The sequence below is a fragment of the Zootoca vivipara genome, chromosome 1 (assembly GCF_965207765.1).
Source record: "Zootoca vivipara chromosome 1, rZooViv2.hap1.1, whole genome shotgun sequence".
Lineage (NCBI taxonomy): Eukaryota > Metazoa > Chordata > Lepidosauria > Squamata > Lacertidae > Zootoca > Zootoca vivipara.
Genome location: NC_142582.1, coordinates 36823015 through 36850280, shown reverse-complemented (window position 1 = coordinate 36850280; position 27266 = coordinate 36823015). Strand labels below are relative to the sequence as shown.

General features: G+C 39.9%; 1 protein-coding gene across 1 annotated transcript in view; it reads right to left on the bottom strand.

Annotated features, from left to right (window-relative positions):
- LRP1B (LDL receptor related protein 1B) overlaps positions 1–27266 on the bottom strand; it is a 743096-nt gene that overhangs the window by 256081 nt on the left and 459749 nt on the right. Inside the window, exon 7 of the mRNA XM_060279545.2 lies at positions 26688–26850. Coding sequence (XP_060135528.2) covers positions 26688–26850 — 163 coding nt within the window. The remainder of the gene's footprint in view (positions 1–26687; positions 26851–27266) is intronic.

Here is a 27266-nt window from a genome sequence, read left to right as displayed (position 1 = left end):
CAGTCAGAAGGACGGCCCTCCCCCCCCCCCGACGTCTGAATTGAGGCGCACAGCATCCCGTAGGGCGAGAGGGAGGCGCTTTGGGGTTCCCAAGCTGTTATGTTGGGCGCGAAACAGGAAGAAGCCATTGCGAGGTTCTGACTCGGAGTAAGCAGACATGTTTTCCAGACTCTTTGCACTGTAAATAATATGCACAATAAAAACACCTTAAAGACAAGGAGGTGTGGAGCATCGTTACTCAAGAGTAGCCACAAAAACCTCTGACGTAGGTGAAGGGAGATTTTGTGACAATATGTTACATGCTTTATTCCTGCCCCCCCCCCAATCCAAAGTTGTGGTTCCTCCCCTGCTGAAATGTTACAATGGGCACTCTGAAAACACAAGTGACCCTAAGCTGGCAATTCCCAAACTCCTTACTGCAAAGTAATGTCATTAAAAGTAAGTCACTTTTAGAAATAAGTCATCTAATGCTTGTTTCTGAATTCTTTTAGCAGAGTTCACATTTCTCCTGGTAGTGCTGAAAAGTTGCAAAGAGCCTTAAGAGACCAGGAAATTCTTTCACGCAAATTGTGCCTCTCCATCATTAGGATGTGTAGGCTGAACTCCGTTGCTCAATTTAGAATCCAGAAGATGGAGGTCTGCAAGGTGACAGGTATTTTGTCCTAACTTCTTCTCCCACAAGTAGGCAATTATCTCTGTTGTTCAAACACTTTTCTAACCCAGTGCAGAACACTCTCAGGTACTAACAACAGGACTTCAGGAACTCTTAATTCTTTACTTTAAAGTACACAAAGTAGTGCACAGGTCACAACAACAAAAACGGATTGCACTTTCATTTATAATCCATTTGAGCCAGCAATTCAAAACTAAACCTTGTGATTCAGACAACTGAATCTATGGCAGTCATTTAACAACAATGGAAGCTAACATGAAACCACATAATGTTTGCAATAGGTCACTGGACATTAATGATATATCCACTAATCTTTATTTAATTTGAATGGGAATGAATTTTGATGAAGGCACATAAATGCTATATAACATGCCTTTGTTTTATCATTGCTCAGCAGTTGCCCTTTGAATACAGTATATTTCCTGCTATATCATATAATAAAGCTGGGGAAACTCAGTAGCTCTAGCACAGGCATCCCCAAACTTCGGCCCTCCAGATGTTTTGGACTACAATTCCCATCATCCCTGACCATTGGTCCTCTTAGCTAGGGATCATGGGAGTTGTAGGCCAAAACATATGGAGGGCCGCAGTTTGGGGATGCCTGCTCTAGCACAACTTACAGATATATATTTTTAAAAAATATGGTCATTAAACATCACTTCAAACTAGTGATTATAATTGTTCATTTATAATAATTTGTATTACAAATATAGACTATGTGAACTACAGATCAGTTTCATAACAGAAGGTCAAAGTATGCTGTCTCCTCTTGGGTGTGTTTTTAGCTCTGTGTCAACAAAAAAAATCGCAGTAATGGTGCTTTGACATGTCACAAAAGTCAAACCAATGTAGGGCTGATATAGCAAACATATAAAAGTAGTAAGTCCAAGGAAACATGACACTGTATTTGATTTTAAAGGAATTAACTCACCTACATCAACCACCATCTCTAATTCACATGTCAGAAAGCTGGTACTGATTTGCCATTCATCTGTATTGTGACTCATGGTGCAAACTGTGGACCGCAATAAAACTGTGTGTGTTTTGCTGCCAGGTGTGTAGCAAATGCATGTTGAGAAAAGACCAAAAGTTAGGAACCAAGGTGATGGGGCTTACCATAATCAAATCACTCAAATTCTACTGATTATGAATGCAGTCTTTATTCTGTAAAAATATTATAATGTTGTCCTATATTCATAAGTGTGACCAATCCTCCAACAATGGTACCTCAAGAAAAATAGTCTATTTGTCCTTGTATTATCTAAATCTTGATTGGAAATGGGCATTTCAGGGACTTAGGAACAGGTATTTTATTTTGCAACCTTGCTACCAGAGATCCCTTAACAAGAAATGTCAGGGATAAAACCTGGGTCCTTATTCCTAAACAACACAAGCTTTATCAACTGATTTGTGAGATTCTCACAGCCTTTGGGCACAGTGGCAAATGTCACACAACAATAATACACCTTAAAATAATCCTTCACCCTCTCTTAATCATATAGACATTTTACCAAACAACCCCACACTATTTAAAACTGTCAATAGAGTAGCCCAAGCAATAGATTCACAATCAGATAATCAAGAGATGACTTTTTCTTTTGATTAAGCATTTCAAGGCAACACAGAATTCAAGGAGCATTAACTTCAAGCAATAATACTAATATGATGCGAGAAAGGCTAGATGTCCCCATAAACCTGTGATTTAAAATAAAACCAAGCTGTATTTAAACCCTTCCACTCATGTACGCAGTTTAAATACTCTTCTCATAAAATAACAGGTTTGCACATACAGTTCTGACAAACTAGGTGCCAGGCTTACTCTCAATAATTTATTAGGAAAAAAGTGGTTGTGGCTCCATGAAACACTATTAAACTCTGTGTTTTTGTTTTTTGTAGAACAGAAGATGAAAAGTGTCAAAGCCACTCAAGTTACTCAAAAAACAAACTTGTGTTTAACGCCAAATTTATATTTGCTTCAGGGCAATTCCAGCTCCCAAGTGACTGTACCTATATTATACATGTGGTTTTCAATATTCACTTGTCAAATCCAAATTCTATATTTCTTTGCATATGGCTCAATATCTCAGATGCACACCAAAAGAATGTAACATATGAATAAGTTCTAAGAATTACAGAATAAAACATTTCTAAAGCTGAAATGGCTTACTTGATCGACCCTAAATTTGGCTAACACACTTTGCATCAGAAGTGTAATGATCTAATAGTGCAAATGAAGTCAGCATAATGGAGCTATATAAAGTTTACTTCAATGCACACTGGATTTCATATGTAAAAAACAGAACTATTTTGCATCTTCATCAAAAATAAATAAAACAAAATAGAATTCATGAGCAGAACACTGCTTGCTGAAGACCATGTCATCTTAAAAAAGCCAGCTTGCAACAGAAGAGACAGAAATGATGGAATGCTCTTGCTTATATTTTAAAAATATAGGCCACATTTTCACAAACCCAAAAGACAGACAACCTAACACCCACAAGGTGGGGGGCTCAAACCTGTTCCTCCCACATGCTGGGACTATATTAAAGGAAGGATAGCTGATAAGCACTTTTTAGGCCACAATTTAGGGGTGGCATCTTGATGAGCCACAAGTTGTGCAGGCCTGTTTTGGGTAGTGCAATGTTGTTGTTGTTGTTGTTTAGTCGTTTAGTTGTGTCCGACTCTTCATGACCCCATGGACCAGAGCACGCCAGGCACTCCTGTCTTCCACTGCCTCCCGCAGTTTGGTCAAACTCATGTTCGTAGCTTTGAGAACACTGTCCAACCATCTCATCCTCTGTTGTCCCCTTCTCATTGTGCCCTCAATCTTTCCCAACATCAGGGTCTTTTCCAGGGAGTCTTCTCCTCTCACAAGGTGGCCAAAGTATTGGAGCCTCAGCTTCAAGATCTGTCCTGAAGGATCTGGGTAGTGCAATCCAGTATCTGTATTGCACTACCCATTCTACCCATTCTGGGTAGTGCAATACAGTATCTGTATTGCACTACCCATGTCTATTGTAGTGCAATACAGGATATGGGTAGTGCAATACAGTATCTTAAAGGGGGGAAACTATCACTGGAAGAGAAAAAAGAAAAAAACAATGTTTTCTCTGTCTCTAAACTAAGCAATTGCCTCCAATAATGTTTGTTAATGTGTTAAGAAGTTTATTCAAAGTACAAAAGAAAACTGCCAAGGAATATTTTTAAACTTAGCTGCAGGTATCACTTAACTTTAAAAAGCAACATCCTTTATCATTGAAACTAAGCACACATACAGCAGATCAGGACAGAGTCAAGTTCCACTACTGTAGAAAGTGTATTTTAGCTCCTCCACCCCCATGATATATATTGTTAGCATGGATTCAATGTCTAATCCAGCACATGCTGTGTTGAAAATACAGCAGAGAGTGTTTCTTATTACCAGCTGCCATTTTCCTTTTTGTTCCTCTAAGAAGTATCCATTACCTGAGTTTACAGTGCTAGGATACCAATAATGAGAAAATAAATAGAAGTCAAGATAAAGGACGCATAAGGAATGCATGGCAACTATGATACATGATGACCACTAGTTAATACAATACCGATAGTTAATACAAGTTAAAACTTTTTAAAAAATAGATTTAACTATGTTATCACAAAGGAAGGCATTGTTCCCCTTTCTCCTCCTAACACATAATATCTCCATAAACTCTCCACAAGCTTCATTTAGTGAATAGAGAAGAGTATGGTGTAGAAAAGAGGTTGCCAACAAGGTTCTCGTGGGTGCACATACACCCAAAGAGGCCTTCACTGGTGCCAACAGGTTCTAGTCTTGCCAAAACTAGACTTGAAAGAAGTATTCTACAGTAGTCAATAGAACAGGCTGCAATGCAAGCTTGGTTTCAGTATGGAAGTGTAGTGTCCTCAACAGTTCATCCAGCTTGATAATGTGCCTGGATGCCCTAAAGGGTTGGCAACTCCTGGCCATTCTTTAACTAGACATTCTCTTATTGGTGTTTGTTTGTTCTTTAAAAAACAAACTAATAAACCATTTCCTATTACTTAAAAAACCAAAAAAACAAACAAATGTGATGTAAAGTTACAATTGAGTGCTACTGAGACAAGTGCTGCATTAGTTCACATAGCTACTGCAACATACAACATCCTTTATTCATTCCTTATGGTAAGATGGCAAAATGTCTCCTATTCCTTGGGGGGAAAGACCGGACTACAATTATGCACATTCAAAGCATAGTGTGTGTCTTTGTCATATTCCAGTAACACAAAGAAATTGGCAGCCCACGCAGCTGGGGGGGGGGGAATCCACAGTGGTTATGTTACCTGCTCTGCAAAGTGGTACAAGGCAGGAATAACCAGAAGAGGGCAACAAAAATGGTCAAAGGCCTGGAAACGATGCCTTATGAGGAACGGCTTAGCCTGGAGAAGAGAAGGTTAAGGGGTGATATGATAGCCATGTTCAAATATATCAAAGGATGTCATATAGAGGAGAGAGAACGGTTGTTTTCTGCTGCTCCAGAGAAGTGGACACGGAGCAATGGATTCAAACTACAAGAAAGAAGATTCCACCTAAACATTAGGAAGAACTTCCTGACAGGAAGAGCTGTTCGAAAATGGAATTTGCTCCCAAGGAGTGTGGTGGAGTCTCCTTCTTTGGAGGTCTTTAAGCAGAGGCTTGACAGCCATCTGTCAGGAATGCTTTGATGGTGTTTCCTGCTTGGCAGGGGGTTGGACTGGATGGCCCTTGTGGTCTCTTCCAACTCTATGATTCTAGGAATGAATGATGTGAATTTTGTAAACATCTTTGACTGAGCTTGGAATTACTTCATCCCCACAATTTCAGCACAGTATACCCACCAATTAATATACTGTCCATCCTCTCATGGTTGTGCTCCCCTCCCCCCCTCCCAAGTTTCTGGTATTTCTGGTTTCTAAAGTGTTGTGCTTAGTGCCAGTCAGCTGTTCTTCCTGCAGTGAAGTATTAACAGGTTCCAAAGCTCAGACCTTTCCCTCATTACATGCAGAAAGGGGAAGCTTTTTTTGGGGGGGGGAACAACCCTCAAGATGCAATCTGTCAGCTCAGTGGGGAAGCAGTGACCTGAGGACAGCAAAAAGCATGTATTTATAGTTGATAGCAGAGATGTGTCCAATAGTGGGATGTGTGTGTTTTTATTACAGTCTGTTTTCCCATCTGACATCTCTGTGGGGGAATGTCATGCCACTGAACGACAAGCGCCATCATTAACCCCAAGAGAACACATTAGGGCAGATGTAAACTTCATTGGCCAAGGTAAAGAACCCTACCAGAAGAAGCCATAACAAAAACAGCCAGCAAGCAAGCTCTGTGAACAGAGTGCCTTGTAAGTCAGGAAGGAAGGAATCTTGTTTCCCCCACCCCCTTAGATTCAAAGGGCAGGAGGCTAGCCCCCCAGCACACACACATACAAAGCAGGACAGGAAGATGCATAAATGTATTTCGAGGTAAAATAAAAAATAACATAAAATCATTTCCACAGGATTCGAGCCTTTGACTAACCAATCACAATGTAAGTGGCCATGGCCTTCTACATGTGGAACAGAAACAGGTATGCTAATTTGGAATCTTAGGTACTATGGCTGTACAGTGGAACCTCGGTTTATGAACACCTCGGTTTATGAATTTTCGGTTTATGAACACCGCGGACCCATCTGGAACGGATTAATTCATTTTCCATTACTTTCAATGGGAAAGTTCGCTTCAGTTTATGAACGCTTCAGTTTATGAACAGACTTCCGGAACCAATTACACCCATGCTTCAGTTTATGAACGCTTCAGTTTAAGTACCCCGCGGACCGTCTGGAACAGATTAATCCACTTTCCATTACTTTCAATGGGAAAGTTCACTTCAGTTTATGAACAGACTTCCGGAACCAATTGTGTTCATAAACCGAGGTGCCACTGTACTATACACACAACTTTGGCTGAGTCTTGCCACTAAGCTATGCTATTCCATATCCTGTCATCTCTCAAGGCAGGATTCAAACTTCAGAAATAATAATAGTTTGTCAGGCAAATGGCATTTCCCCCTGTGTTTTCAAAACAACAATCAGCAGAAAAAGTCAGGACAAATATGGAGAATAAAAGGATATGAGAGCAATAAAGGAAATGTTTAGGCTGGGGAGAGGGAAGATAAACTATTGCCAAGTACCCAGCATATAAAGTGTAACTGGATATAATTTCAAAACTGTACCTGTACATGTATCACACTCTCGTGAAAGCTGTACTCAGAGTGTATTATTCACTGACTCTGCTCACCCTGCTCTTCTCTCATTGTAGGGTGTGTTTTGTTTGTCATAGTATGGAAGTTAGGCAGAGAGAAAGGGCTTCTTTCCACAGGAGGAGGAAATAAAACGAATGATTTTATCATATTGATCTGGCCTTCCTAACATGTGACCACCAAGCTTAATGCTGTTCGTGAGTCATGAATTATGGTCTGCCAGATACTTGACAACCTTTTCCCTCTCCCTCTACTTTTGCAGCCAAAGGTAGAAATGGAAACATGTTTATCAAGCCCTCCAGAAAGCCTGATGTATGGATGAGTAGTATTGATCACATTGTAGAGGTCTGAATAACACTGATTCTAAGACTATTTAACACACTTTAGGAAAAGGGCACTTGTAACTTTTCAGTGCCCATCCAACAGGGATGGTCTGTTATAATACATTTACTGGCAATATTATTCTATTTCTTATCAGGATACAGAGCACATGCTTATTTCAAATCTACTCCATATGTTTCTTGTAAATAAGATACAAAAGGAATTCTAAAAGCAGCAGTTTGCATAGGTTGCATGTTGGCATCTGTCTCCACTGGGACACAGTGGAGGAGTGCACCTTTGGGAGTGAAGTCAAACGGTTGGAAGGTGAAAAGGCCAATACAGGAGAGACTTGTCTTGTTGCAGCTGGGGCAAATGAAAAGTGTCTGGTTGTGCAAATGCAGATGCACCACTGCATTTCTTCTCTCAGTGGTAAATCCTCCTCTGGTCACTGATCTGTCTCCAGGCACTGCAGTCATCTGCAAGGGATTCCCACACAGTGGAGCTGATGTCGCCAGTTTTCATGCCACATTGGCAGACAGAGTTGGGTCTGCCTATGGACCTGGTGCCTGAAGCCAGCTCCCCATAGAGCACATCCTTGGGGATCCTGCCATCTTCCAGTCTATGGATATTACCAAGCCAGCATAGCTCACTGGCTTGCTATTGTATCTCCCACTCCCACTTCTAAATTAAACCAAATCCCACCAGAAATCATGGAAACAAAAATTCTATCCGGCATACAGTCCTGATAGAAACTTCATTGTTTCATCTATTTTTCAATACTGCAGGAAGTGGGAACATAAAACATAGACTTTTTTGTAAAGTATATGCTTTCTACATGCACCTCTGTTGGCCTTCGTGAACATTATGCTTGGCTTGTCATCCTGAAATGGCTTACAAATTGTGGGACTTCTCCTTGGTTTCATAATTCTTAGCTGCTAAATACCACACTGCACTATGTGAACAAGTTCTCTAAATGCTTTTATTTTATTTTATTTTATTTTAAAAGTACTATTAATGTGTCAATATTTATTTCTATAAAGTTCAATAAAAGACAAACAAGCAATACTCTGGTCCCAGCTGCTTAAAGCTTTTTTAACATTCTTGTTCAGAGACATCAAGCAATGTTTATTCATGACTATTTAAATATTGAGGGGAAATGGCAAAATATGAGCAAGATTATTGTTTACAAAACAATCCTGAGCTTAAAGTGCATAGAATTCAACTTCTAACTATATATTACTATTCAGAATTTATGGAAATGTATAAATTAAAGCTGTATATCCGTATAACTATGCTTAAACAGATTCAGCTGTCTAAATAGATTGATTTAAAACAGTGCTATGCCAATATCAGTGGCTGACTTTTTCTCAGCCTGTTGCAGGAGGAGGAAATTTGAAGAAAATGATACAAAATTCTGGAGAATATTGGAGGGGTACAGGAGTTTAATATGGTGCTTACCTTATTAAAGTGGCAATGTGGCCCAGGCGTGTGTGTGTGTGTTCTTCCTTCAGTTTTGTTTTTTAAAATAATCCTTTTAAAATAATCCTTGTGTGACTCTCTGCAGCTTCCCCAGTTGCCTGCACTGCCCGGGTGCCCTAGAATACGTTCCCCAATGGGAGGATCTGTGGACAGCTGGAGAGGCAGCCACTAGAGAGCCTTAGAGTGGTACAAAGTCCTTTAAACTTTCAAAACACTGTGTGCACTCCACTTTCTCTGTCTGTTTGTGAGTGGGCATTTCCCACAGGATTATTCAGAGACCACTTGGCGCTTGGTTGCTTCTACACCTTAGGCCTGCTGGAGATATGGTGTTGTGGAAGCAGCCCTAAACTGTATGTGGATGACGAGAGGGACTGCTGCTCTGGAAAGAGGTTTTGATATGTACATTCATGTTCTTCATTCTGAGGCAGAGCTCATGCTTCGCTCCAGTACTTATGGGCTTTATGCCCTCAGGTATGGGAACTAAATCAAAGTAAAGCAATTTGGTTTCAAATGGCCATCTTGGTTGTTAAGAGGTCGATATTGCAAAAAAAATGTAAGGCCCTAATGGGAGCAGATATATACTGATCTCATGACATCTTGCCACATACAACCAATGAGAACGTAACCTATATCAAAAAAGAGAATCCTGATATGGTTGAAGATATCTGACAATGATTCCTTGACCTTGCTGGGGATTGAGAGGGTGTGTGGAAGCTCTGATTAACTGGGACAGTTGATGGAGAACCTCCTGCTTTCTCCTTCATTTCTCCTTGCTTCTGTTCTACCACACACACACAGCCGGCCCGCCCACAATATATTTATCTATTTACTTAAGCTTGTTTTATGTGTTCTTCAGAGCCTGAGAGTGGGGCTCTGAAGGAGGGAAGGCAGTTGAAGGGGGATAGGGGAAGGGAAGGAACAAAATGAATTTAATATCGACCAACTGTTTTGGAATACAAGCTCTTTTATTGTATTAATATATTTCAAGTTTTTTTTAAGCCGTGAATAAAAATGTAGTTTTTATGTGATAGAAAAATAATGTGTATAGGTATCCATGCAAACACTTTATTGCTGTTCTTTCAATTAAGAAAATTTGCAAGTCTCTTAATACTCTCTGTCACCTGTTGCCTGCATCTGCTAGAAGTGCCCTTTCTCAGGTAATGACCATAGTTAAATCTTCAAAAGACAATAAAAGAGTTTCAGAACCATGATGTCACAGAAAGTAAAAGCACCACCCGGCAACGAAAACATTAAAAGCACCATGAGGCATTCAAGACACCATCTGGCATAACTCGAATTGTCAGCAAACACAGAGTTCAAATTGATGGGCATATTACTGCTTAACATAGTTGACCAGTTAAAAGGTAAAATTATAATTAGATAGTCATTGTAGAGTTTTATGGCTTATATGGACAAATGAGCATAGTCTTGATTAACTAACTACAAACTCAATGGAAAGTGTTGCTCAAGCTAATGTTTTTGAAAGTTAAAACCACTGAAAACTGAGCATTTTGCTACTTGTCTGAAGAACAGCTTAGATTTACAGGAACAGAGGGGATATTCACCATGCTTTTCTAATTTAATAGTATGCATTTGCACATTTCATACTAAAGAAATAATAATTATACTATGCACAGCTGCACTGTAATATACATACAGAATACATATGAATAATATATTTGATTTGTGTAACTTTTAAATGTTTTCTTCCAGTGATTAGCTAACTTCCTTCATCTCAAATAATAAATGGGTTGTGAAACCCTCTGTTGAAATGGAGGGGGAAGCACCTATATCATATGTACCTTAGTTTGGGATCTCCTAAAATGGCTAAACACTCAATCTCTCTACAAGTTGTAATCTAATCAAAGCAACTATTTACTGGCTGTGGAGTGCACAGAGACTTTGAATATCCTTGGCAAGAAGTACTTTAAGATCCGTCTATAGGCTATTGTTAAGCAGGAACAACACAGTCATCCCTTTGTGAGTACAGTACTTGAAAGTGAACATTCAAGGATGACACTACCATTTTGAGTCATTGGGCACTTCCAGTGCTCTTTTTCTAAGGGGGGGGGGGAGGTGCCAGAACTCACCATGAATGCCTCCCTTGTTCTTTTATAATGACAACTGTGCTCATCTGAGTTCCGGAGAGTTCCAGCTGAAAAGAAGCAGCCCTGGGCACTTTTAAACAACAGCTATTTTGCCAGTGGGATTCCACCACAGTGTGACAAATTCAGCTTGTGCACCACTCAGCATCTGTAGCTATCAGTTATCTCACTCCTCACACACCCCTAAGAACAGACTTCCTAGTTAATCATTAAACTGCAAGTATTATTTTTCAACTAAACTTCTGTGGCTCTCTGAGTACCTTATGTGGGCAGTCCACCACCTGGTCTAAGGAATCAAAAGTTATTCATGCTGTGACCCCTGCGTTTATTTAAGTTCATGTTTTTATTTCAAGTATTTCTAACCATTTTTCACCAGAAAAGATCTCAAAGTTGTTGCTAGTTTCTGAACAGACAGAGAACAGTCTCTTTTTCAAGCATACGCTAACAATGGCTACTGGCCTTGGACACATCATCTGATTAATGCTGACCATGCAAGTGGCTAAATTAGCACATATGCTCATAATATGATTTGAAATATTTATATTTTTCGTCTGAGCATCTTCATTTTTTTCTCGGCATTCTAAGGTTTTAAGCTTCTACCTGGTTTCATTTTCTACTGTGCTTTCCCAGTTTGCTTATTATACTGGGAATGTTGTTCCCCTGTTGGGTCAATGGAGAAGAGCAATCAGAAGCTTTAAATTGTTTTAAATACGAAATTGTTGTATTTCTTTATTGTTGCTGTTTTTATTGTTTAAACACTTGAACAAAATTTATAGGAAGCAATTCATGAAGGGGAATAATGAATACATAGATGTGTCACATAATCCAGGAATATGTGTACATGGATGTTTTTTAATTAAAAACAAAATTACGCATTTTCACCAGTTCCATGGATTTTTTATCTAGCAATTGTTGAGAAGAAAATGGTTTCCAATCCATGTATGTCACCCCTATCCCCCCTTTGATACCTTCCTCAGCAGCTCTTTTGCTAAATGCTCAAGGAATCCATAGGGGCAGGGGAAGGGATGCAAAATACTCTCAATATATATCCAATGCATTTGACAATGCTGCTTGCTCCTTGGCTCTCAGCCAACATCTCTTTTTTTAAAAACAACAACATCTTTTGTAAATGAAACAAGCCTAAAATTGAAGAACTTTGGATGAAGCCAAGTTGCACAATCACTAGATATGCAACCAAACAGAAAATCTCCAAACAAACACAGTCAACAACATGGCAAAGGCAGCCTCTCGCACTGAAGGTAAGTTAAGCAGTGTGGGTTTTATCTCTCCCTCCTCCCTCCATGATGAAGTACTCTTTGCAGTATGTATAATAAACAGTCCTAAATCAGCATGTTAATAAATAGCATGAAGTCAACCTTGCAGAAAAAAAATATTCTTAGTAACATTAGTTGCATCAGCACTTTGCAAATGGAAATAGTTTTGAACAATAGGACTATCTTATATCAACGGAAGTTCTAGGAATATAGAACTGTGTTGTGCCGTGTCATCAATGTCTTTCTAGCCTCCAGTTAAAACTTGTGAATTACTGTTATTTTACTTTCAAAAGCTGCTTGTGCAGTATGTCACCAGTCCACAAACTCAAAGGATTCAGTCTACAGTTGTGTCTCTTCTAATCTTTCACCCCGTCACTCCATAGTTTTTAGCCATGTAATTGTTGGGCACACTGGCAACTAGGGCTTGCCCATGGTTATAGCCAGTCATGGGTAAGCTTGGGTATGGTTTGGGGAGTGGAGCAAAAGTTAGACTTTGTCCCTCTGGTCTGCTCTCTGACTATAAAAACCAGCCATGATGCCTGGGCCCCAGCCTCAGTTGTTGCTAGATTCCCCGCCCACGTTACCTGCTCTTTATGTTGTAGTGCTGCTGAAAGGTAAATGGGAAGTCCTTGCAGAGGACATTGCTATGGAAGTGTTCAGTCATCATACAGGGGGCCAATGTAACCAATCTATTCCTTCATAAGCCCACTCACTCTCATTCATCTGGCTACCAGGCTAAATACAAGGCTCGGCTAAAGCTGTTTGCAATTTGCCACCTTAGTTCTTACATCGTCTATTGTTTTTTCATAGCGATATTTTGATAGCAGGTCTTAAGGAATCATATGAAAGACTGAACTTGTTTGGTGGGAACATCACTTTCAGCACCTGAAGTGAAAATCTCTGTGTAATTTGTGTATTTTAGATACATTTAATCTCCACTTTAAAGTATTTTGTTGTAAAGTTATATGCTCAGTGCTTTCATCTGAGTCCTCAATTGCTAAGTGTGTTGAGACATAGAAACAGAAATTTATTTTATGATTACCCTTCCACTGAACAAATTATTGCTGCAACATATAATTGAGAAACATAGTTTTCTAGTGCAAAATACCACGTACGTAAATTCTGTAGTTTCTGCTATTGTATTACTGGACCACTGCTTTATAGCTACATTTTTATATTTTATATTCTGTCATACTTGCATATACCTAACTGCTTCTTTTTTGTATGAGTCCAGCACAAGTTAATAGAAAATTAGAAGTATGCTATTTCTTCTGAACCACCTTACCGCACCAAAGATAATTCTTAATTAAATGAAGGTAATAAGAAAAAGGAGGCTAACAGACCCTCAGCCTTCAGCAATCTACATAGAAACAGAATGTTTTTATGTGAACTCTTACTGTGATCATGCCAAAGACAGAACTGTCATCTCTGAAGTGAGAAAGTAACTTTATAAGAGAACCTGCCCAATGCCCGTAGTGAGGCGGGGGGGGGGGGAAGTACTTAGGGTTTTGATTTAATACAATTAAAGATATGATAACAGGTCTGGCCTTGCAAGCCTCCTCTTTTTTGCAGGTGCCAAACTCCCAGTGCCCAACAAATCAGAGGAAGATTTTGATCTACTGCATCCACAATTCCTGACATGCCCCAAAGGCCGGGAGGGGGGGGGGCTACACCAGGCCTAGAACTAGCACACAATTTCCCTTCCCCTGGGGCTGATCTGGAAAATTCAATTCAAAAAGAATAAGCCCCGAGAAACAGACGCCCCCCCCCTTTGGCCGTCATGGAGCAGTGGATGAGGGTGGGGAGGAGAGCCTGGGATTCTTTTTAAATGCTTGAGTAGTTGTGTAAATATGTAAATCATTTTATCAGTAGCAGCAATTGATAAGTTTTACTATGCTTGTCAAACTTTAGTAACTATTTTTCTTCAGTTTTACGGGGCTATGGAAATGGGACAACTATTAGGTTTGGGTAAAATCCATACTGCCTTATACAAAATTGCTACCTCCTCTAGTGTTAATACTTAATTTAAATATTCAATGCAGGGCCGTCTTAAATTTATCTGGCGCCGTGGTGCACGGATTCCTCCGGTGCCCCCCATCCTCAACCCCACCCCACAGGCGTTGAGAAGGGTGTCAGAGCGGGGAAGGACCCGAGCAATGCTTCTCCTGAGGCGTTGGGATACTGAGGCTTAGCAAACCTTCGCGTGTCACAGGGTAGGGACGTGTGACCTGGAACCCCCATTGGTAAGGGCTGGTGGGGGAAGTGAGGGGTGATGCTGCCTGCCTGCCTGCCTTTATTTTACTTAGGCTGCTCTGCACGCCTGTCTTTGCTCGTCGTGGCTGTGCTCTGTTTACATGCAAATAGTTCTGCCTAACAGCGAGGATCGCCAGCCCTGCTGGAGTACCCCACTGCCCCCACCCCAAAATGAACCTGTGTGCCATCTGCAGCGAGGCTTGCGGAGCGTGGAAAGTTGGAGGCAAACTTAATGCAATAATGTGCGAGCCATCACCACACGATCTGGGATACTGAAGTCTTTGTGCAACTATTTCTAGCCTTTCCCATTGAAAAGCCCCCTTTCGCTTTGATTCCGAGAGAGGAGAAACACAATGCTTTTGTCTCTCGGCACAGCTCTTGGCTCCTTTACCGAATACAGTACTCTCCCCCCCCCCCGGCAGAGATTTCCAGATCTGTGTATCTTGCCAGCCCAGTGCGCCAGGCAATGAACGCATGGTGGGGTCTGAGAAGGCTCCGGAAAGTTTTGGAGCGGTTTGAAATGTTTGTGCAGTGCTGAGTTCAGATGGGAGACCTTCCTCGGGTTTATTAGCCGCAACTGACTGCATGTCTCCTGGCAGAGAAACATGCTGGAGCTCAGCATGGTGGAGGCGGGCGAGGGCTGCACTGCCAGCGGGGCTGGAGGGCAGATCCTCCAGCAGGGAGGAGATGCTGTGGAGGAGCCGGGCTCGGGAGCCACCAGAGCTCTTTCCACAGCGCACCCCGGCCTCGCCTCCACGTGGGCAGCGAGGCGGCGCTTGCTCCGCGCACCTCCCCCACTCGTTAATTAATAAATAATTATAATAATACTTATTATTCACTTTCTAAAGCACCATTCTCAAGGCAATTTACACATAAAAAAGTTAAAAACACAAATACAAGACTAAAATGCTAACAAGTGGTAAAGACCAAACTTATCCAGCTGCAAAACCCACTGAAACAAAAATGCCTTCAAGTGTTTCCAGAAAGTACAGCTTGTGAGTTCCTATTGACTTTCAACCAATTCTAATTCATCTTCATGTTCCTCCCTCAACCTGCCAAACAGGGGGCCTGGACTCTTAGCTTTCATTAAAAACGCAAGTCAATCAGACATGTATAAATAAAATAGGAAATCAACACATGGATACAATGCGCTAACACTTATTAGGCAGATATTACAGAGGCACTGCTGCAGCAAAGACACTTAATCACTGTAGCTAAGCAATCAGAAGGGAGGAATATGAGGCATTTCCTGTGCTGTATCTTTCTTGCTGAAGTGATTCACTCTTTTCCAACTGCAGTGAGTACAGGTACAGGAACACATATCAAATCATGTTTTTAATAGCTGTGTGGCAGGGACAAATTAAGCACAGTAAGCCTTTTCTAGTATGGAAATTCAATTATGGGGAAAGCTTTCCCCATTGACATTCTGTCCAATATCTTATCACTTCTGTGTGGGGCCCTGATTTACTTTTGGACTCTATAGTTCAGCAAAGCAGCTCGTAACATTCTAAATGCTGAATAAATTCTTGAGGGTAAAAATTTTATGAACTAAAACAGTTCATTTGGATGAACTTGGATTGAAATACTTTGTTTTGTAAAAGTACAAACTAGAACTAGTTCCTTTTTAAAATGAACTTCCCAAGCAGCTGGGAGACTTTGAACACAGCCTTAAAAACAACAACAACAACAACAACAACAACCCTTGGCATGCTTTATTATTAATGAGAAGTAGTAGCATCTTTTCTAACAAGGAATGAATACAAATTAAGCTAGTTAATTAATTAAGTTAGTTCAGTGAAAACTGGGTGCAACCCTTTATTTACTGGAAATATTGTTGAATGTTGCTTAAATCCATCTATAATGGACTGAGATTAAACTGAAGTGTCATAAGTCCATCATTTTTATCATAAGGAGTTTCTGCTGCTGCTGCTCTGTTAAAACTTGTGCCATGAATTTTGTCCCCACATAGGTATTTTCACCAGCATCATTCATTATTATTTTTTCATTCTGTCTTTTTGTTTTTTATATAGGTTTTCGTTAGCACACAGCTCATTTTTAAAGTATTTTGTTTCTTTGGTACTTTATGACCAACTGCCATCATACCAGTCAATCAGTGAAATCTATTTCATTCTAGCCCGGGCATCCCCAAACTCTGGCCCTCCAGATGTTTTCGCCTACAAGTCCCATGATCCATCGCTAACAGGACCAGTGGTCAGGGATGATGGGAATTGTAGTCCAAAACATCTGGAGGGCCGAAGTTTGAGGATGCCTGTTCTAGCCTATAAATATTACAGGAAAATATGGTGAAAGTTATAAATTCTATACCTACCCTGGACCCACTGCTCTGCAATAGGTATTGCGGCTTCTCACAGACTCCTTTTAATGTACCTTTAACATGATGTGGTAAACTATTGGTTTACATTGAAACATATGCACTTAAGAGGCCATGCTACCACTTCACTGTATGTGTGAACTGAGGAAAGAACTCAGGGATGATGTGTCAGGTGCTGGAAGGCTTCAGCCAGGAGCCTGGCATGTCAGACACTCGTTCTCCTGCTTACTGTGCTACTGGAGTTGGTTACTTCATCTGTCTTCTACCATGAATTTGTTGATCACTCCTAACTTTAAGTTCGGCCAATTAATATTTTTTAATAGGACATAAATAACATTATCACTGATGTCAGGAAATTTGTTTTTTGCTACTAGTTCTCCTTATCTAAAGGGCAGGTTCATCTGGGTCCAGTTCAGTTATCTCTGCTTATACACTCTTCCCAATCGTTCATCTCTAATGACTGGTAAAACTAGACATGTTTTCATCACTAAAGGATGCCGAGGTAAATCATGAAATAGACTTCTAAGGCAGGAAGAAAGCTATCATCTATCTGTGTCCTCTGTTATTGATTACTGTTCATGTGGAGTATTTTGTTTTTGACAGAATACTTGTGTCCATCTCAGTAAAATAATTGGACTGAATCCAATCTTTAGCTATCCATAAAAAAGGAAGGGCTACTTCCATTCTTGGAAAAGTTTTTTAGTTGATCAGAGGAATCTTGTTGGCAGAATAAGGAAAGGGTGATGTTTGCCGGTTCCCACCTAGGAAACCGCTGTCCTGGAGGAATTCCCATCTGACCAGATTTGATTTTTTTGAGAGCACAGGGGGGAGTGGAAATTGTCAACAACAGCAAAAGCCCCCCCCCTCCATTTCCATCACTGGAGGTGTTCTCTGTGACCAAGGCAAACTATAGAGCCAAACCTTAGCAGGTGCATATATAAACATTAATTATTTTCCCCATTGTTAAGCATATTGCTTTGCAATTTATTAGAGGTCCTTTCATGAGCATTTTATTTGTTCAGTCATTTCCTGTAAAATAGGTATGTCCTATTTTTCAAACATATAAGTATGACTACACAGATAAAATGCTTATTTGTCTCATGAGAAGTGACAAGTTCTGGCAGCAGAATGAGAGTAATACTAATTTAGAAGATGGAGAATGGTGGTGACAGCTCAAGTTTGTACTTTGTGCCCAGAAAAAGAAGGGTCCCTTAGTACCATTTATCAAGTAAAGAGAGCTGAGGGTAGGGGCAGTTAACAATTCCAGTCTGATGAAGTGGGAAATGTAATATATAATTGTAAAACACAGATTTAGGTCAGCACTTGATCCTTCACAATTTGTTAATTTATTTTCTAACAGGGTTGTTCCAGCCCCAAACTGCAACCCAGTATATGCATCACAGAACATTTTGAACTAAAAAGAACCCAAAACAAAAGCAAAACTGAATATGTATGTAATTTCATTCTCCCCTTTGTAGCATAGATATCTATGTTATGGACAATTTACTTTCTGCAACATGTCCTTTACTTGAAAGTAATCGGAAAAGAAGATAAAGTGGCAAGCTGTGTAAGGCCTAAGAGGTAAAGTAATTGTTTTCAATTTAGTTTTCTTTTAACTATGTTCTTTAAAAGAAACTGCTGCTATTTGCTTCATTTGAAGAAATATCACATCATATTCCCAGCAGAAATATTTTTAAAGCCAGAGGAAAATGCATAAGGAGTCTGTGTCTAGCAGGTTAAAAAATAACAAAATCCAATAAATGTTTTAATGTAAGATGAAAAACCCAATTATTACTTATGTTCGCCTCTTAGAAATGGAGAAGTGCTTCACATATTACATTTTCTGCACCCAGGCTAAAGTCCAGGAAATTCTAAGCTTAATTTGATTTTGAGAGCTGCCTAGAATGTCGCAGGTACCCACAGAAGTTTTAATACTATTAATAATACTTGTGTGCCCAAATCACTTAACTACCCAGCAGCAAACCTGTTAAGCATTACTGTCATTTAACCATTATCAAGAGAAAAAAATCCTTAGTCTGAATAATAGCATTTTTAAAACAAATACTATCAGAGCAATAATGCTCAAGATGGACAGGTTTTCAACTTGCAGTGCATGAGCACACATAAGTCATTTTTGTTAGCACATTTCAGATCCCCCAAATATATATTTGTCCAGCAACTACTTGTGGACTCAGGCACAGGAAGTGTGCAGCCTAGTACAGGGCAGGCCAAGGGAAGAAGACACATGACGTTGGCACTGGGTTGAAATAGGCCTCAACTTTATTGATTAAAGATGTAAACAGATTTTGGCGAAGGGACCCAGGAGTCCCAGGTAAGCTGTCATTTTTAGATTCATGCACTCTCTCAGATTTCATTCATTAGTCACATGGGAAACTTTGCATTCCTAAATCCAGAAATATCAAAGCTTGTATTTGCCCGGAATACTCATATTTTTGGAAAGAACGCCCCTTTTCCCATGGACAAAGGGTGAAATGTGCAAAATACAGTACTCAATATATTCTGAGGGACACTTGTTCCATCATGTGTTCCAGCACTGTTATAGGTTAGGCTATGCACACTGTGCACACTTACTCATGAGTAACCCCTACTAAGTTTAGTGGGACTTGTTGCCAAGAAAACCAGCATTAAAGAGTCTGGAAACACATTTTGCATTTAGCAGGTCTGTCTACTCTTGTGGAATGTGATTTAAGATTTCTGAAATACCCCTGCAATGATTACCTTAGCGAGAGAGCAGCAAAGCACATTATCCTTAGTGCATTCTACTACGTGCAGTAATAACAGCTCAATTGTGTTCATTCACAGGCTAATGTGACACATGAAAGGATGTGTGGGTTGTGGCATCTGCTCTGTGGATAATTTTAAAGTCCAACTTGTAAACAGATGTGTGACGGACAGCACAGCCAGACTAGAGTCTGGTGATGTTGTTCCTCTGAAACCCCACCAGAGTGCTGGAGCATCTCACAGATTGGCTACAGAGTCAGCTAGCCACAGAGTGGGGAGGAACAGCACTTTGGGAGGGGGAAGAATAAAAGGAACAGTTTCTGAGGGAGAAATTTAAGCTGGATTTAAATTGAGGGATAGGGTTTGGGTTTTGAGAAGGGGCAAAGGTTAAGAGATACAGTTTGATGTTAGTTAGGGAGTGAGATAAGGATAACTGGTTCTGAGTGAAGTTAAACATATACACTGAGTCTCAGTCTAGCCAGGAGGGGAGAGTTCTTCTAGGTACAGAAGACTCCCAACCCAGTAGCAAAGAGTGAGGTGATCCCCTGGTGATCTGTTATATCATATAGAAGACCACAGGTGTGGGGATGATTAAGAGAGTGGGTAACTGGAGGAGAAGTGTCCCTCACTCATGAAACAAAGTATTAAGCTGTGAAGGAAGTATTTAACTGCAATATCTAAGTGACAGAAACTGAGTTGAGCATTTTACCATCCGTTCTAGCAGCCCGAACACCTACCACCTGAAGTGTAACATCTGGTTTTTAGTAACTGAAGTTTAAGAAAAGTTGTACCTATAGTTTTGTATTTAACCCTGAGATAGCTTAGAGTTGGTGGACAAGGGAGGGGCATCCCTCGCAGAGGAGTTGAATGTCTTTTTTGCCCGCTTTGAAGCAACATCTGCAGCAACACCTGCGGAGGCTAGGCCACCATCACCACCGTCGCCACCATCGGTGCAAAGGAATGTGGTATTCAAAGTGGAGGAAGGAGAGATGAGGAAGGTGCTGAAGGGAATCAACTCAAGGAAGGCTACAGGGCCAGATGGAGTAGCTGGAAGAGTCTTAAGAGACTGCGCAGACCAACTAGCGGGAGTCTTCACTGGGATTTTAAATCGATCCCTAGCCCAGGCTACTGTCCCATCTTGCCTGAAGTCTTCTATTATTGTTCCAGTACCAAAAAAATCCAATCCGGAGAATCCGAACGACTTTCGTCCAGTAGCACTTACACCCATAATTATGAAGTGCTTTGAAAAGCTGGTACGAAATTATGTCATTGCCTGCCTACCAGAGGGATTGGACACATTCCAATTTGCCTACAAAACGAAAAGATCAACAGAGGATGCCGTGGTGATTGCCCTCCAAGCTGTTCTTGCACATTTGGAGCAGCGGGGGAGCTACGCCAGACTGCTTTTTGTAGATTTCAGCTCGGCATTCAATACCATTCTCTCAGAACGCTCCCAGAGGGTCCGGTTGGGCCCTTATATGTCTAACATGCTTAGGACTAACACAGGAACACCACAAGGATGCGTGCTTAGTCCGCTCCTTTATACTCTTTATACATATGATTGTGTCGCTGCCCACCCTAGAAATAGGGTTGTCAAATTTGCAGATGACACAACCGTGATCGGGCTCATCTCTGATAAGGAGGGTGAAACTGAGTATAGAGATGAGGTGGAGCGACTGACAGAGTGGTGCAGAGTCAACAACTTGCTCATAAACACAAAGAAAACTAAGGAGCTTGTGGTGGACTTTAGGAGACAGAAGAACGAGGTCCAGCCACTCTTGATTGACGGAATTTGTGTGGAGAGGGTAACAACGTTTAGATTTCTAGGCATTGAGTTACAGGAGGATCTGTCCTGGAGTGTTAATACAAGGGGGCTTGTGAAGAAGGCGCAGCAGAGACTGTATTTTTTGAGAATTTTAAGGAAAAACCATCTTCCACAAAAGCTGCTGCTTGCCTTCTATCACTGTGCCATACAGAGCGTGCTCACGTACGGTTTATGTGTGTGGTACGGAAGCTGTACTTCCCAGGACAGAGCAGGGCTGTGTAGAATTATTAAAACAGCAGAGAGCATTATTGGCTGCTCACTCACCACCTTAGAACAAATTTACACCACCAGGTGCCATAGAAAAGCACTAGATATATCAAGAGATCCAACGCACCCTGGTCACCATTTCTTTCAGCTCCTGCCATCAGGACGGAGATATAGAACAATGCAGGCAAGAACGAGCCGTCTCAGGAAGTTTCTTCTCTAGAGCAATTTTGGCCTTAAATGGAAAGCCCGGACTTTGAAGTCATCTTATTTTACTTGTTATTTTGTAGTATATTTACTGTTTTTAATTAGCTTTTGAAATTTTGGATTATGCGGAATGCTTTATCTGAGTGGATGTAGCAACCGAGTAATTTCGTTGTTCCCGCAAGGGGACAATGACAATAAAGATATCTTATCTTAAGTAAGTTAACTTCGAATTGAAAGAAGACATTTCCTGACCCACTTTGTTTCATACACTTCTTTTTGTTTAACAAAACCTTTCTTGTTTGTTTGATCAACTCCTGCCTGAGACTCTAAACCATTAAGTTTTCCCTCACACAAGTCCCCCACTAGATAATCCATTGTAAATTGTAGAAAATCATGTAACTGGTGTACCTTGAGGTGGGTGCATTATATTTAATTGGGGGCAGTTAGCGGGAGTGGATCCGCCACATTATTAATTGGTGATATTAGATGGTGGGTTCGCTACATGAGTCTATTAATGAGGGGTTGTTTTTATAATGGGAAAAAAAACCCATCATGTATAAAAATCCGATAAATTCAGTGCCAAAGCAGACTGAAAAAGATATTCTGTTTCATTTATTCCAGCTTGGGGAGTCTAGAAAATTGATTTGGGCACTACATTGTCATTCTGACAATGAATTATGGGAGCAAAAACACAAATCCAAAGGTTCATCCCAAATGCTTTAGCAATCTGTCAGAAAAAATATCATGCACATACATGATTTGTCAGATTTATTTTTCTCTATGGAACCTTTCAAAATGCTAGGGTTAACCCCAGGAGCTTAACCAACTAGACTTATGCTACTTCAAAAAGCATTTCAATTGTTTGGGTATTCTGTTGGTCTAAATTGTTAGACCAACAATTATTTTGGTTATTTTGTTATTTTGTACATGAAGTGTGCAACTGACACACACCTTTTGCTTTGTGCAGTGGGTTATGCATGTGGTGTCACTGTCAGAAACATTAGGGATCCCCTCCCTGTCTAGCCCAGCTTACAACCTGTAAACTTGGATTCAGTATATTCAGAAAAGAGTTAACATGGTGACTTTGTAAAGCAGCAATTACAACAAACCCTAGTTTTCTGCGGGAGCCTTCTCAGCCAGCAAGACTCCACCCCTTCACACCATTCTCCAGGGATGATCTCCAAATTCCAACCTTGATGTCTATTGTAAGAAAATGTCTCCAGATTACTACAATCACTGCACTGCCAACCCTTTCTTTTCTTTTCCATTTTTCTTTCTAGCACCTGACTGTGTTTCTCCGTTTTGCCTAGCAGCAAATCTAGCTTTCCCCTATCCTTCCATTATGTGGAAATGGACATATTCATCACTGGAAATGACTAACACTTGAAAGTGCTAACAGAAAGCCTTGATCAGAAAAGGCCCTGAGAATATTATTTCCCTAAAGCAAAATGTAATTTATTTAATCCTTGAATGAGAACAAATTTCCATTTCAGAATGAGTTTCCTTAAAAAAAAACCAAAACTTCCTTGAAGATTTTTGGATAGCAAAACCACAGCAATGCTACAGCTTCAAAGTCAATGCCTACCTATAATGACAGGTTGGAGGCCTTGGCAGTTTCCTAAGAACAAGAGCCAAGTTTTTTGGAAGACTAACTCAAATCCAGGCATGTCAAACCTGCGGCCCTCCAGATGTTTTGGCCTACAACTCCCATGATCCCTAGCTAGCAGGACCAGTGGTTGGGGAAGATGGGAATTGTAGTCCAAAACATCTGGAGGGCCGCACCCCCCTCTTTCTCACACACACACCTTAATGTGGAGGAAGCTAAATAGGGTTAGGAGGTGGTTGCTGATGGCAACAGGCAGATTATCTCTGTAATATGGCCCATTCGTGTAGTAACTGGCTTTCAAAACTTGTATCCCCTCATAGAGCACTGCCATATAGAAACTTGCATGGGAATACTTAGCTTGGTTTAGCTTATTCTATCTCACTCCATTTTAACCCTCTTATAAATTATTGTCTTTTTATTTATTATTATTATTCTTTTTTTAAAAAAAGTAGTTTTACATCTTTACCCCGGGATTGTAAAAATGTTCATTTTTTATTTGATTTCACTGATCGCGCCTGCGGGCTGCAGCAGTGGATCACGGCTGGGATCAGCAGCAGCCAGGACACTAAAAAGCCTCCTGGAAGCTGTACAAGTAGCAGTGGTGGTGATCACGCCCCAGTCCCAGAAATCAGCAATAGTTACAGACTAAAAAAAACCCCGCTCTTTAAAGCTGAAGCGCAACAAACGGCAATTTGGGTTTTCTGTGGATTGTCATTTTCTCTGATTCTGCTTTAATTTGCGGGTTTCCACAGGGAACGCTCTAGCCTAGAGCACAAATGAGAGGGTGCTCAGACACAGAGCTTTAAAGCCTGAAAAGAACAGAAGAAAGTTAAGTGTCAGTAAACCCAGAGAGGCAGTTGGGCTGCCTCACATCCTGGGTTCCCTGACTCAAACAGGACAATGAGATGTCAACATATGGCTATGTGTATCCTAGGCCCTACCCTGACAAATACAAACCACTGTCAATAGGATCCAGTAATGGAATAGATCGAGCTGGTTCAAGACAGCAATTTGTTTATTGATACCGATTACTAATAAAAAAGCTCATATTTGCTAAGTGTGGTTTACTATTAATATAAAAAGATTATGGTCCTGAATACATTAATAGCAGAAGATAATCTTGTAAGAGCGTGTATATAATACCTTATGGGAACATCCAGTTTAACTTGCTAAATATAAAAAATGTACATATTTTGTAATTAAATGTACAAGGCTGATGAATGTAGGCAACTTTATTAAAGTGTTGTGCACATATTTATATGCCCCATTCATTTCATGCTTCACTTGCAATGCACTCTTATGAAGAAGTTTTATTAAAAAATCTAATAAAGAATTAAATAAAACCAATATCATTATGAAACAGGTAAGGACATTATAACTCAATATACTCAAGCAGAAATTCTGCTGTGGTGGTTAGGTAATAATGAATTCATATGAAAAATAAGAACTTGGAAAAAGAGAAGAGGTGAGGTAAAATGTAGTAGCAGGAGAAGCTACAATATACATATATTGAAATGCTTATCTTTTTCACTTTTGTGTCTTAAAAGGGGTATACCATTAACCATCATTTTTATAACCACAGGTTAATATCTGGAATCTAAAGACTACACTTCAACATCCATTAACAGACCAAAATTACTAGTTTAAATTACATAAAATAAAACCCAAATATATTGCATAAATAAATACACGTGAAAAGGGAGCTAGGTGGTTTGAAAATATCCCATTCATTGTTAAGAGAATTACTAAACAAATCAGTTTAAATACAACTTCAACTAATTTCTTTTGAAACATCACTTCAGTCAGATCTAGTCAAGCTTACCATCTGTTGAGTACACAAAAGCAGCTCTATTCTAGAATCACACAGCTTCCTTTGCAAAGTTTGCATGCAAGCTGTTCTTGTCAAAATTAAACCCATGTGATTATTCATCTTAATATTCAATCAGATGTTAAGTAAAGAGTGACAAAAGTCCACATATGGATGACAAGCTGCTTCTGTAGTAAATATTTTCCTTTTTATTGAACAGAGTCTTATGATATTGTAAGATGTTCCTCACCAGCCACTACAGACTTTGCTATCTATAGGCTAATATAAAACAAGGTTGAAGTAGCCACTTCAAATCTCAGGCATCCACACCATTTACATTATTAAGCCATGTGTCTACTGCTGCGGCTGATAATGAATACTAACTTGTTTATATGATTGGTGAAATGACAAAACATGGTTCCTAATACTTTGCATTATTTTATTCTCCAAAAGTCTGCAAATGTGTTGCTATAACGCAAATATACATTCTCGACTGCTGATACAAAATATTTTAAAGCACTGGTACAAAATATTTTAACTGGCGCTCCAAAGCACATTGAGAAGGGTGCCTTACTATTGTATATGCATACACTACGTTCCAATGTCCTCATTTAAAAGAAAAAGTTGACAGTGACATCTCTCTTACTTATCTATATTCCATAAAATTTACATTGGAATTTTAAGCAATGGACTTTTTGAGACAGTGACAACGAAGTTATTTTTCAATTTCCTCTGTGATTTGGAAATGACAGGGAAACATAGGAACTAAATTGTTCTGAAAATATTTGTTGCAACTGAAGCAAGTTATGGAGGCATACCATAGAAACATTCTGTATCAGTTATGTTCAGGAAAGCTTTGGGCAGTGAGTAGCAAGGAGAAACAAACTTTTGCTAACCTGTGAATGTTATCATTTGTATTCAACAATTGTCCATGGAGTTCAATCGTTCATTCTCTTAGCTACAGAAACCAACCAGAAACTATGTAGAAAATACCACATTTGTTCTCCTTCCAGTTATATCTCCCCCCCCACACACACACACAAGGACCATGAGAACTATAGTGCTGGTTGCAGCAGCAACAATATCTTGCCTGGGATGTAAAGAGCTAATCTAGACACACCTGAGCACATTCCAGTGGGATATTTTTAAAAATGATTTTATTTGAGCAGAAGGCTCTCTCCCTTCAATACTACAAACTGCTTTTGATAGGATTTCAAAAATGGCTTGTGGTATGATATAAGAGGCCAGGTGGTTGTTTAATACTTATAAGACCATAATTACTTCGGGTATTTCAAGCTACTAGGTTCACTTCTGAATATTCTTCACCATCTTTTTCTTATGCTATGTGCAAGGGCAAACAGAAAAACATATACTTCAAAGCAAGGCTTCTCAAATGTTGTGGTCTAACTTCAGATAACCAGCACACTTTCCAAGTGAGAAAAGATTAAAGATTGAAGTGTTATCATTAACTGATCATTCAGAATGGATACTAATGAGAATACACACAGGGGGGGGGGAATCTATCGGAACCTTTGATTTTCTTTATACTTAGCATGCCTATACACATCTTACAACAAACAAATATTATATCATTGAAAGACTCACCCCAAACCTGGATCCACAGCAACTGATCTGGGGTTGTGGAGGTCAAGATCGATCAGGATGACACATACAGATCCATTGTAGTTGCATACAAAGATTGTGTCACTCATACGATCCACAAAATAAAAATTCCCAGTAAGCCAGTCGACTGCCATTTGCTGTATATCTGCCAGAGTGAAAAGATTGTTAAATTAATTATGCTAATCCAACTTCTGTAACTCCAGATATTACTCCAAAGGAGATATTTTAAACATTTGAAAGAAGTAGTTAATGAATTCTTTGAGAACAAGGGATAACTATGAGCAGTGTTTTTTTTCCCCTGGGGGGATACATACCCCTGAACATTTTGTGAATCTAAGTTTGGCCTCATTGAGGGGCAATATTTCAATTAAGTAGGAAAATGAGAGTACCCCTAAGCATTTTTTAAGAAAAAAAAGCACTGGCTATAAGTATAGTACATTCTGCCTAAAGTAAAGTTTAGTCATAGAATACAAATAGAAGAGGAATGTTATAGTTGCCATTTTTACTTCTGTTGTGAATGGATAAAATTTCAGGTGCAAATGACATACTGTAATGATCGCA